Source organism: Strigops habroptila, chromosome 3, assembly GCF_004027225.2.
Source record: "Strigops habroptila isolate Jane chromosome 3, bStrHab1.2.pri, whole genome shotgun sequence".
NCBI classification, from domain to species: domain Eukaryota; kingdom Metazoa; phylum Chordata; class Aves; order Psittaciformes; family Psittacidae; genus Strigops; species Strigops habroptila.
The window spans coordinates 15,720,490-15,734,285 of NC_044279.2; the positions used below are offsets into that span (position 1 = coordinate 15,720,490).

The window sequence follows — 13,796 nt, forward strand, 5'->3', positions numbered from 1 at the left end:
ACATTGTCTGCCCCCCTAGGTGTGGTGGGTTGTGGGTGGAACAAGCTCCTTCTCAGTGCTAATTGTCTCTGCAAAGGAGTTTTAAATAACAATTAGATGTAAGAGTCACAAGCATTATTTTAATCCTGCCTATTTCTTTTTTCCTGAAGTTTCTCATTTTGGGGGGTTGTCTGAGTGTGTCCTTCACTTTTAAGATAAACTAAGCTCTTGACTTGGTATGTAGTTGTTTAATTGCTGTTTATTTTAACAGCAGAATGACTCGCCCAGGAGGGATTTGTATTACATGTGAAATAAAATTGCTTTTGTTAATTTACTCTGTTATGGAATGATGCAGTAAGGCTGCTCCAAGCTTTGCTTTGACGCACTCATTTGATATCTGCAACCTTCTGCTTCTGGTGCTCGTGCTGTTCCCTCTGCTCTGGAGCAGAGAAGGGATGGGAACTTCTGTAACTGACTGTGCATACTGTTTTACATTGCAGGAGCCTTCTTCCTCTATGCCGGGTTTGCTGCCTTGGGACTGGTTTTCATCTATGGCTGCCTTCCTGAGACTAAAGGGAAAAAACTAGAGGAAATTGAGTCTTTGTTTGAAAACAGGCTATGTACATGTGGTATGTCGGATTCTGATGAAGGGAGATATATCGAATATATTCGGGTGAAGGGAAGTAATTACCATCTTTCTGACAATGATGCTTCTGATGTGGAATAATTTTCAGCTGCTGGTGTATTTAATTATTTAAAAGCCTTCTGGGGGAAAAGCAGCTCTCTGATGACCTCACTGCCCTGCTTCTGGTCTGGTTCTCCTTTCTACTGTCTAGTTTAAAATGCGTTCATGTTCAAAAATGCTCCATTTGGGAGGAAATTCAAAATGCTAGTATTTTCTTGATAACTAAAAGCAATGGCTTCCAAAAGAGATTGAATTCCACAATTATGTGAATCCACCACGTGTGTGCAACACTGCACCGTCCCGAGGTATTTAGTAGGGTGCACTGCACCAGATGATTAAAGAAGGCTATCCTAGATGGTCAGCGGTGGTCCTTATCTTCAATACTGACAAGAGATACAGAGTAGCTAATCAGAAAGCAGACGACATTTCTTGGATCCCCATTCCACAGCAGCCTGGGAAATAGCTCTGCTGTGCAGTACAACAGATGACGAGTGCATAAGCTGCTGTAATGGTAACCATTGAAAAGGTTTAACTGATTAAGAAAATACAAATACTTGCTATGTCTGTCAGAGGGAACATTTCCCAGATTTACCCCAAGAGAATTTCCATTTTCATTTATTTGAGATAACAAGTAGAGAGCTATAGTTACCTGAGGGGAGCTTCACTAGGGTAGCAGACATCTGTGTTACACCAGGGTATCTAGCCACTGCTGCTCTCGAGTACACACTACAGTCAGGAGTTGGTGTTTGTGAGAGAAGCTGCCAAAATTAACTGCCTGACAACAGAAAAACAGAGCTACTTATGTGTCTGCATGTACAAATGGACTGGTATATATGGCTGCGTACAACATGGAGGCTCCAGTTAATTGGGAAAAAATGATTTTTGTTTTCCTTTTTTGCATTTGAAGATTTGGGTTTGTGCCTAGTTTTGAACACAAAATATCATTAACTAAAAGAAAGAAAAGGAGGGGAGATGTTTTGTGCTGCTAAACACACAGTGGTCATCCCTCCTGCGCCTTTTGCTCATGAATAATCATGTTGCCTTCAGTTTATCTTCATGTGTGCAGAGTAAATGAATCCCAGCACATTCTTCTTTCAGATGCCCTTAGTCAGCCAGTGTCTTGCTGGATCTAAAGAAAAATATTAGCAGTGGGCAAAAGCCTACATCTCCTGTTAATTGCCTTACCAAAGCATTGCAAAGTTGTCAAGAAATGTCAGGCACAAAAATGAACTTGGCTGCCTTTAGCATGGTAATGAAAATATGGATGGTATTTTATTCATGTGCCATGATTGCTTGCCTTGGAAAATTGAATTTTATGCAGCTACATAAAAATACTATGTTATTTTTTTTCCTTGCCCTGTCCTTGCTGCTTTAAGTCTTCAGAGATATGAGTTTGAAAGCATCAACAGTGCAAATTCTTATCTTTGAAACATTTGCTTCATGAAAGAACGTGGAAAAACCTCCTCTGCCTGTGGGCTGCCCCCCCCCCCCCCCATTTATTTGGTAAAAATACATTCATTTTTCACTGTGTAAAGGTTAAAGAAGTTGTCGGGTTCATTGTCTTTTATAGAGCTGCTCTGTGGGCTTGTCTTCGGTTGAAAAATATTTTGAATGTAGGATTACTATCAAACTTGAGACTGGACATGTGTTACGAAATTATTTTAATTGGATAACGTTGGGTTTTGTTGTAAAGAACTCTGACATTATGTTATCTGAGCTTCTATGAGGGGAGTTCTTACTCTCCAGTTATTTACTACCTTCAGCAGTTTTCTATTATTTTCTTTTTTACTTCATTAATTGAGGAAATATTTTTGGAGAGAAAACCTTTTAAAGCATTCTTCTGTGACTTGACTGGAATTAAAAGGGGAAAGCATAGTAGACAGAAGGAATTTCAAATGAATCACTGCAAAGAGTGGCTCGACCTTAGACATCAGCTTGAGCAGTGAGAGGGCTGGATTCTCACACCTTCCATCTTGCCTCCCCTTGAAGTGCACAGTATTTCTATGCTTGAAAGCACGAGCTGTTGCAAACATTCAGGTTTTCAGACCTATCTACAAATGCACCTGCTGTGGGATGCCTCCGTTAGGCTGTTAGCTCTTTGAAACCTTCACAGAAGGTGCAGTATGTGAAATGAGAAGAAGGGATACCTGGCACAGATGGGAATGAAATAGTTTTAAGGACGAATTGTTTTCTTCCTAAAACCAACAAACGTGTATTTGAAGACCCTATTTTGGAAAAGTTTTGTCACCCAGAACAGCATGTGAATAGGTGTGTAACACCCAACATGTGCGTATGTGGTTGGTAGGTTTAAATGAGTGTTTACTGGCTTTTGAGAATAGGGACTTTTGGTTCTGATCCCCCCAAAATCACAAGCCCACACTCACTGTTACACCTATGAACGTTCCCTTGCTTGACGTGTTTTGCTGGAGCAGGGCACAAGCCAGGGATTTTCCTTTCACCAGCACAGTCAGTGCTGACCTTGTGCTTTGTTGCACTTGTGTGCACAGGTAGAGGAAACCACTGCACTTACTGGGCATAACCAAAGGCAAGTCACTGGAAAGATCACTGTCACAAGATCAGCCTTTTCTGTTTTGCAGGCAGTGCTGGGGGGTTTTAGCAGCAGCAGACCAGCTCGCTCTCTGCCAGCCCTGTTTCACAGATGATCTCAGAAGTGGCTCTCAGTTGTGTACAGCACTGGGCTTGTTTTCTCACATGAGTTCAGTCTTACTGAAAGCAGTTTTCTGAAGGTTTGCATCCCCTACCCTTTTTCTCAAGGCAGAATGAGTGAAACTCGTGCATTTTATTCATCATTGCTACTGGCTATGAGGGTGCAAGATAAATTGGGTTCTTGATTGTCGCTCCCCCTTTCCCGCCCACAGAGTTGGGTTTAAGTCTTCCTTTTAGGGTTTGCTTTGCAGCAAGACAACATTCCATACCTTAGAAACACTGAACCTAGTACCAAGCATCATGTGTAATAAAAATGAGATCAAATACTTCAAATCAGTCTTATCAATTAGGGTTTTATTTTTAGAATCTGTGAAACTTTATAGTGTATCAAGAAAATTTAATGTTTCTATTTTGCAAAGATTTTTATATTTGTGCATATTTTAAGTTTGAAGAGATTTTTGCTAAAGGTAGACTTAATAACATTCCAGATAAAAGAATAAAACTACAGTGTAGCTAAATAATTTCTTATGAAAGGATTTTAATTTATGAAGTAACACAAATAGTATGTCTAAGCACAATATCATTTTGTTGAAAGCTTTCTGCAGAAGATGTGAAATCGTTTCTTCACAAGGACTGCACACATAATTCAGGTATTCTGTGCATCAGGAGTGCTAGAGTAATGCTGGTAGAGTTGGACATATTTATATACAACACTGAGATATGTCAATTCCTATTAATCTACTGACTCTACATGTTGTGATCTGGCAGCAAGGGTAAAGGAAACGAGTCCTGATGCATTTTTAATCTTTTAAAATTTATTTCACATTAATTCACTTATAGTAGTTTGCTCACCGTGTTGAAAGTGTTGGGGGAACGTTGAGATAATTTGCCGCTTCTTTCTTCCCCACGTCACTTTGCTGATCAAAGTCATCTTTTAACAAGAGAAACAAACCTGTTTTCAAAATAGACATAGAAACAAAGCAAGGCCCCAGGACTCATATGGAGGGCTGGAGCTGCATTGCTATGCATGCACCTTAGACAGATGGTAGACGTTGCTACCTTGTCAGTTGCAGTGACAGCCCTGTCAGAAATTTTGGGACTAGAGCAGATACATCCTGAGGATCATTGTTCCGACTTATTTTGGCGTGAGTTGGTAAATGTAGCATTTCACTGGTGTAGGAGTTAGGGTTGGGAGGCAAGAAGAAAGCGATGGTGCATTAAAAGCCCCACAATGTCATGTTTCAGTAGATATTGGTGTCATAGCCAAAAGGAGCAGTCTCTGGCTTGTCTCCCATGTGGGACAAGGCTGGTGGGACCAAGGGACTGTGCTTGGTCCTGTCGATGGGAGCAGGGGAACTCGCAGACTAAGGGGGAAGAAGCACACAAGTGCTCCTCTCCCATGCCTACACAGAGGTGAGAATGTGGCAATGGAGTTTGCAAAGCTAATACTTGTTACCTTTGTGAAATCTTTTGCCTTTCTTAGTCACTCAGGTTGAGCACTGGGGAGAAGTTTAAACTTCCAGGGCCTGCTACAGGCCCTGAGCAGAGGTCTTTCTTCACCCATGAGGGTGTTGGGTGCAGTCCCACAGGTACACAGTGGGCTAATAAAAGATGGACCCTGTATTTGTCAGATTTATACCCAGCTTTCTACTTAACATCAGTTCTCTTCTAACGTGGTCTTCTTGAAATTTTATTTTACTTGCATAAGAGGCTTTGTTAGCTGAGGAGAGAGAGGGAAAAAGGAGGAAAAAGGCAGAGTCTTCACAGCACAGAGATCTCGGGGTAGAGGTCAAGGCAGAAGAGACAGTTCTGCAAAGCACTTTAAAAAGTAAGGTATTTGTGCACTTTTTTCTGAGAGAGTCAAGCTAACCAAACCCATTCCTTTGCGTTGGGAAGAAAATCAAGCTTTGTGTACCAGGCCAGAAGCAGATAATGCCACAATATGTGCTTTATGGCAAAATGTGTTTTTATTGCGGGTACCATTTACAGCTTACATGTAGCTGCTGCCTATAAAGTGACTCAGTCGTTCTCTGGATTTTAATGAGTCACATTTTTGTGCAAAAATCTTAGTGGTTTTCTATGGATCTCCATCACCTTGTGTACAGTACAGTTAAGCATAATCCACAAAGCGGTCTAGGTTGTGGCAGTGTTACAAATGTCAGCACAGTAAAATCTAGGTGAACATTGTTAAGAAATATTGTTGTTTGTGATACTGGGGGTTAAAACTCCTTAAAGGCAACTATATATAGATTTTAAAAGTCTGAAAAAATGGCAGTTCTTATCTATTTTGTGTATGTTTTCATATAGAGGAGGAGTTTTTTATGTGCCAATAACCATCACTGTAGTGTTTTGTAAATGGGTGTTAATAGTGTTCCAGAGTTCTGTATATGAGAATATACTTTAGCCACAATGACCTGTTAGTGTGAACCAGCAGCATGTTTTTAACCTTCCTCACGCCTCTCACCAGAGGTGCTCACTCAGCTTCAGTAGAGCTCACTTACGCCAGGGGAAATTTGACCAGCATCAGGCCTCAAGAATACAGATTTCACCTAAATCCCCACTTTTTCACATTGTCCCTAGATGGTTTGTTACATGTGAATGATCTGGCACATGTAATTATAACGCTTGAACTCCAGTTATGCTCCTTGATTCTGTTGAGATACAGTTTGTCAAAATTTGGTTTGGCCTTCCATCACATTTATGTAAGTACAGGGCACACTGATTAATTATGAATATTGTCCACCTATTTCTAAAGGAAACATTCATTTCTGAAGTGTTAAAATAAAGGCAAATGTCTCTCACTGCCTTAAACATTACACAGACTTTAGAGAGGACTGAATGTATGACCATCATCGTGACTTCTGCAGGAGAAACTTCCTGGGTCCTCCGCAGCTGTGAAACGAGTCGGTTTCGTGGTGCTGGGAGGCAGCGTTACGCCGCAGGCCCTGCCTTGGGCACGCCTGCCATCTGTTTGATTTTAAGTGTTCGAGCAGTCCCCATGAAATCGATAGGATTATTCATATGCTTGATACTCTCCATGTATTCAGTGTCCTGCTGGTCCAGGGCATTGCTGGGAAGTGGCACAAGTCACGTCTCTGCTTTCCATCATGAATCTCACACCCCTACAAAACCATCAATCAGTTTTAGTCTATGTAGAATATTTTAGACATTATTAGAGACCAAATGGATAGTAACAATGCCATGGTGAATAAGAACATGCACATGGTGCCATCAGGCATACTGTAATCTCTAGGTGCGTGTTACGGTATTCAGTACCAAACAGGTTTTGGCAAAACTAATTGCTGGGTTGTCCAAATTACTTCTTAACCATGTCAAACATGTGCCATTTCCTTTTGCAGCCAGTCAAGCCTACAATGTATGAAAGTGGTGTACATTTTCTGGAACTTAAGTGATGTAAAATTATTCAGTTGACTTCTGATTGCTTTAATGAAGTTTGGTCTTTACATAAAAATAAATATCTTCAAAGAATTGTCAGTGCCAGAAGTGTAAATGAACAAAATAAAAGGTGAGATACTTAATAACAGAATCTTTCTCAAGGTTTCCTTTGTTCAGGTATTCGGGTCGCCTTTTAGAGTTGCAAAATTGTATTGCTCAGCAAAATGAGCCACAATAGCCCATGGGCTTGCCTGAAATAAGTGAAAGGTGAGGATAACTTTGAATATGATCTCAATAGGTTGTGTTTCAAACCAGAGAGCATTTCTGTGATGATGGCACACTGGACAAATGTCCCTTTCTTCCCAGAGACTTTGTTCGAAGAGCTGAATGCAGCTACACAGCGGTGCCGACTGTCTCAATGTCTCCTGCCGAAACACAGACCAGTTTTGTGACAAGTTATACCTTCAGACTTGATTATCAACTGGGGACAAGGAAGAAGTTGCTATTTTCTAATGGGGAAATGCCCTAACTCTGCATGTTTTATTAAGAGAATTGCTAAAGCCAGCTTGATGATGAACCATGGCTATGCCATGCTGCGGGTGCATGGCTGCACTCCCCAGTGTGGCAGAGGAATCACATGCACTAGACCGAGTGGAAATTGGTCCTGTTACCTTCACCTACTGCAGGTACCACGGTCGAATCCTTGTGAGATCCAGAGTTGCCTCTGACAGAGCTGTAGCATTTTGGTCCAGGACACAAAGAGATCACAGCCAGCAGCAGTACAGCTGATGGGGAGATAGATGCTGGCAGCGGGAGACTGCTCAGCAAACGTGTGTCTGTGGCAGTGCTTGTCTCCAGGAGGGAGAGAGGGAGCTAATCATGGTGCACTGACAGGTTATGTTTTTAGCTTTCTGGCTGATAGTGCTTGTAAAGGTGATGAGTGGCTGCAGTTCAGATTACTTGTCACCAAATCCACATGACAGCATTGTAGGATAATGAAAAGCTGGCAGCTCTGCTGTCAAACACTCAATTTTTTGCCTTCTCCCATTTCCTTCTGCTCCAGCTACTATCACAGAACACCTACTGAGGAATTGATTTCTGCTGAACAGATTCTGCTATCTGCAGAACTGAACTGCAGGCAGCAGCAGTGCTTGCTCCCAAATCTTTGTGAGTGTTTTCAGGACCAGACCCCCAAGGCATTGAGGCCGAGTGGTGCTGCATCCAAACCGAAGTCATCCGTACAGTGCTGCGTGGCCTTTGCTTTGTGCATGGTGTGAAGTGTTTGCTTTCAAGGCTGCTACAATTCATAGAAAGTAGGTGGGAAGTTAAAGGTAAGCTTAAAAAGAAAGTCCTTTTCCTCTAATCTTGGTGGTCCCCTGCTGGGTTGCGCTGGGCTGGTTGAAGAGACCTGCCAGGGATCATCCCCTGAGCTGCTGCTCAGCAGCAGCCCCTGCCCACACAGAGCTCCCTGCACGAACGTACTCGGGCTCTTCAGCTGCTGCAGTTTCATTTCCAGCACATCACTTGACCGAAAATGAATGGCATCTGAACCCTTCTCCTCATGGGGAGATGAACGCATTCAGCCCATCAAGCAACCAGCTGAAATCCGTGGGGAAATAGTCATGTGTCTGCCATAAGCTGGTTCACCAGCCTCGGCATGGGGCTGTCCAGTTCATCAGCTGGTCACAATGGCAGATTTTCACTCACTTGTTTAACATACATGACCTACCCTGTACCCGTGTATATATGTAATTGAGAAGCTCTGCTTAGAGCTGAAATTCAGAAAGCTTTTGCCTTTGAGAGTTAACTGCAGGAGTACCAGAAATATTTTCTGCATCTTGATTTTGATAGAAAAAGAGGCAACAAATCCCCTCTGAGACCTCCAGAGAGACGTGTGGGTTTTGTTTGATTAGATGGTTTTATAGGAGACCTTTGGGTCTGGGTTTCAGGAGGATCCATCTGTTTTTCAGATGAGCAAGACCTCTGCTTAGCTGGCACACTCTGATTTTGGGTACTGTGAAATCCCATGAAAGTGCTAATAGAATCTACAATGCCAGAAAGAAAAGCAGGGTGTCTTATTACAGAGCAGTAAGCTGTGTATGTGCAAAGGAAGAAAGAGGAGCACGCATCCCAAATGACCTGCCCACGGTCTTCCAAGACCATCACCACACAGGGAGGGGCTTAGGTGTGTTTTATTGGAAGCAGAAAAGGGGCCAGGGAAATGAAAAACTTCCAAGCAAGCCCTTTTCTGTGGATTATTCTTCAGAGGATTGTATTTAGTAAACAGACCTGCATGAAGATGCAGGAGTTGTGCATGGTGTAAGGAGAGTAGAAGCTGCAGGGTACTGGTGCTGGGAGCACATCCCTTGCAGGGGCTCAGATGTGAGAAGGTAAAATTAAGGCTCTCCCTTCAGCAAAGCAATGAACTACATGCCCGTCCCCACTGGAAAGAGAGTTTAAAGCACTTGCTTAAATCTCATCAAAGGTGGTGAAAGGAGAGGTGGGGAAGGTCCACGCCTGAAGGAGCAGTGGGGTTTTGGGGCCTATCAGGGAGGTGGTTGGACATACACAAGCAGTTTGAGGGCAGAGAGGGACTGGATATAGTTAAACTTCATAATGAAGGTGGTACGTGGAGCCGAGATTGGCTCAGGTTGCCGAGGAAACACGGGCAGCAAGAGCAAGGAGCAGATCTCTAGGAGGGGCTGGAGGAAGGAAGCAGGGCATAAGGTATGGGGGACAGTTAGTGTGGGGACATGGTGCCTCTGCCACACCACTGCATGATGATAGGGGACAGTGTCAAGCCATTCGGGGTGCAGGGAAGCAAAGACAGAAGAGGGGCACTGGGCTGAGGATGCAGCAGCTCCTGCTCAAGCACCACAGCATGGATCACCACACATTAGCAAGTCAGGATGCAGTGGTGCTTTTGAGGGCCATGGCAAGAGGGCACTATGTCAGAGGAGAGCCAGGCTGTCTCACTCTGCAGACCAGCAGGAAGACAGGTACCAGGCACTGTCACCTTCTAGTAGATCAACTGCATTGGAGTCCCTTAGTATTTGCTCCCTGCGGTGCCATCTCGGTGCAGAAGTTCGTTTTCCTTTTGATCTGCTGATGAGCAGATTGAATGGTCTAAATCTCTCTCTAAAAGGTGCTTCTGTTTGCTTTTTCTTCCCCTCCCCCCCCCCCGCCCCCCCCGGTCTCAGACAGTCAAGACAGTCACAGGCTTATTCTTCAATTATATTTAGTTTTACATTTACATTTTTGGGGCACTGCAGTTTGTCCACTGCATAATCTATTGAGAGCACATATATATAATTACCCCTGGTTCCCATGCCCAGCTCCCTGTCCCTGGTGACAAGGCACAGGAGCAAGGTGAGCCCTCATCATGGCATTCCAGGCTGCACACCCCTGACCTGCATTTGTTTTAGTCCTATTCTCTGAGATTGTATGGGGTTACAATGCTCAGGGCTGATGCTGCCCCACCTGACCTGTTTACATGCACCTCTGGTTCCCTTGGGCAGTGCTGTGGCATCTGCAGCTTTCCCTCCCCAGCAGCTTTTCCTTCTACCCAAAGCCGTTCCACAGCTGAGGCTGCTGGGCCCCCACATCCCCAGCCATCTGTCTCCACATCCCACGTTCAGATTGCCTGATGTCTGGTATGACAGTGTGCCCTGTTACTGGACTGTTACAAGATGTGACTGCAGCCAGAGCCAGTCTCTGATGTGGCTTCCCCAGCGCTCACCCTGGTGTTTGGGGTACCCATAGCCCCCAGATTGGCTGAGAAGGTGGAGGGGGAGAGACAGAGGAGGAGGCAGCTGCCCCACACAGCACTGATGCTAAGCTGGGGCTGGTGCTGGTGTCCCTGCTGCACTTCTTTCATGGGCTGCCAAAAGCGATGGAAAAAATCAAGGGCAGCAAAGTTTTTGTAAGCTGGGTAGTGGCTGAGTGCCACCTGCAGCCTCGTACCAGCCAGGGTCGCCTTCACATTATTGCTGTGTCAGGTCTCATTGTGGTGGGTGGGATTCACAGGGGGACACTGAAGGCACCAGGACACCCCAGTCCCTGCTGGGAGAGCGCTGAGTGCCCGTTGTTAGCTCAGCCTCGTGGAGCTGGGGCTGGTGTTAGATATGAGCTGGTGTTGGGGTGGAACACTGCTGCTCTTCATGGCTGCAGGGAAACTTGGGTGAGCAGAGGAAAGCAAATCTCCTTACAGCCCTCCTGTTCCCTGAGAATTCCTCCAGCCCAGGGAACAGAGTAAATCTGCAATGTGATGTAGTGGCTTGTCCTACTGACTCGCCACTGCTCCGGGTCCTTTGGCCAGGCGAGCCCCCATGTGCTGAGTGTGACACAGCAGCAGTAAATCACAGTTCTCTCTCTGCCAGCATGCACAAACTGTTGATTTGGAAATGTTTTATCTCAGCTCTATTAAATAATACAACGTCCTTCTTGCAGCCTCCTGCCTGATGTTCACTGACTCTCCACCACTCTGTCTTTCAGCTCAAGTTTCCCCATCACCTCACATGCAGCTGGTGTATCAGCATCCCCTGCAGCCATCTGCATGCTGCACGGGAGCTCACTGCAAGCTTTCACATCCAAAGAACTACAGCACCCGGAGTAACCACCCTCAAGGTGCAGGATGTGACTTACTTACAGCATTGTGGCTAGGCGAGAGGGCAAGCATTCAGTATTCAATTCACAGAGTTATGAACCTTGTTGGAGTTCGATATCACCAGCCCTGGAGAAGCAAGATCTGACTCAGGTAACTGGGACTGTCACCTCTAACCCATCAGGGGCTGTCAGTGAGAAGAGGCTGGAAGCCTTGCAGAAAGGTCGTTTGCTCCTGTGGGGACAGATGAGGTGTTGAATGCAGAGAGTTGAATATTTTCCCCAGGAAACCGCATCCTTCCAGATCCAGAATCTGCTGTCTGCTAGAAAAAGCCAGTTAACAGTTTCCACCCGAGAAATAATCATGTGTATGAAGACTTAAACTTCTCATTTCCTACAGTGATAGCCCTTCACAAAAATGAAATAAGGGTTTCTGCAAAGTTCATGGAGGCTCTTGGCATCACATCCATCAATGAACTGTCCATTAATGAAACAAAACTTCTGCTGGTGCTTGCCCAGGAAACCTTGCAGGTTCCTGTAATTAGAGCTGATTTTATAGGGAAAAAAGGGTTACCAGCTGCATACTAAAACTGCTTCTGACTGAAACTTAGGGTCTCATCTCAGTGAGAGAATCTTTCCGTCTATATTTGGAAGCATTCGTGTGCCACCATTAAACCAATGCTTCTGGGTTTTGGTTAATCACAGGTACCCTTCTGTCCTGTTCCCAGCAAAATTCAACTTATTATTGATGCTTAACAAACACAATTAGTAAGATAGACATTTCTGTGGCCTCCGCAGAGGTTTAGCACGTTGCAGGAAGATTAACATGGATAGAAAAGGAGAGTCTCTGCCTGTGCTGCTGCCTCAGAGGGAGCTGGTGGTGCCTGGATGTGTATAGTGGGGTGACGATCATTACTGTAGGTTTAAAATATTGATGGATTAATAGCATCAGCTGCTAAAGTATCACCTGAAGAAAGCGTGATTTGAGGCTACCACTGAAGGTGAGGAGATTCTTACTAAATCAAACTCAGCTTTTCCCAAAAGTCACCAAAAAATTAGGTGAAAGAAAGCCACCTGAGCAGAGGGGGAGACTGGCACTGGGGTAAGGAGAAAGCACGATGCTCTTCCAATGCAATAATAGTAACATAAGTACTTCAAAATACCTCTCTAGTGACTAAAAAGAGCTCGCTGCCTTATCGTCATTGCCAGCACACATAGCACTACAAAGACAGTCTTCTTTCTTCTGATTGCTTTGCAATTACAGGTAAAAATTGTAAGGTAATTGGATTTTATAGGCTCTCATCCAAAGGCTTTGAAACATGATTATTTACAGTGATTGACATATCCCAAGTGGTGAATTATTGCATTAGAGATGTGGATGCACCTCTTAGGTACGTACAGTCAGTCAGAAAATGTCTGTCTGGCACTGAGCTGTGCAATTTCAGTCCTTACTGGGAAATGGTGCAGTCTTGACTGAAACCTGGCTGCAACCAGGCCGATTTTGAGAGCATCTATATTAGTGGCTGAAGTAAAATCAGCTGTACCCACTGAAACGCTCTAAATTATGAGAGATACGAGAGATAACTTACTAAAGCAGTATTGCTTCATTTGAAACCCCCCCCATACACATCCACGCAGTGCAATAAGCTCTCTTCTCCCAGTTCTCAGTTGCACTCATTGTCCCATAGTTTCCCAGGAGCAGGCTGGGAATGTCCCAGTCAGAGGCTAGCTCTGCAGATCACGAGTACCCGCCTGGACTCGGGCAGCTCTCTTCACTGTAAAATAAAACAGAACTTTTGATTCTCAGAAGTGATGCCACTCTCCAACTGTATGGGGGGCTGCACCAAAGGGAGTGTGACCAGCAGGCTGAGGGGGGCGATTCTCCCCCTCTCTACTCCACTTTGATCAGACCCCACCTGCAGTACTGCATCCAGCTCTGGGGCCCCCAACACAAGAGGGAAAGCGGAGCTGTTGGATTGAGTCTAGAGGGCCACAAAGATGATCAGAGGGCTGGAGCACCTCTGCTACGGAGATGGGCTGAGAGAGTTGGGCTTGTTCAGCCTGGAGAAGAGGTAGCTCAGGGGAGACCTTATAACAGTCTCCTAGTACCTAAAAGGGCCAACAAGAAAGCTGGAGAGGGACTTACAAGGGCACATAGTGATAGGACAAGGGAGAATGGCTTTGAACTGACAGAAGGTGGATTTAGACTAGACATTAGGAAGAAATTCTTTACTGTAAGGGTGGTGAGGCACCAGAACTGGTTGCCCAGAGAAGCTGTGGCTGCCCCATCCCTGGCAGTGTCCAAGGCCAGGTTGGACGGGGCTTGGAGCAACCTGCTCTAGTGAAAGGTGTCCCTGCCCGTGGCAGGGGGTTGGAAGTAGATTATCTTTAAGGTCCCTTCCAACGCAAACCATTCTATGATTCTGTGAAGTTAATGGCAATTTACCATGGGTTGGGGCACTTCAGC

General features: G+C 44.8%; 1 protein-coding gene across 1 annotated transcript in view; it reads left to right on the top strand.

Moving 5' to 3' along the window:
* Positions 1 to 6,878, top strand: part of SLC2A13 (solute carrier family 2 member 13) — a 154,285-nt gene extending 147,407 nt beyond the window's left edge. Inside the window, exon 10 of the mRNA XM_030479523.1 lies at positions 480 to 6,878. Coding sequence (XP_030335383.1) covers positions 480 to 706 — 227 coding nt within the window. The 3' untranslated portion in view covers positions 707 to 6,878. The remainder of the gene's footprint in view (positions 1 to 479) is intronic.
* The last annotated feature ends 6,918 nt before the right edge of the window (positions 6,879 to 13,796 follow it).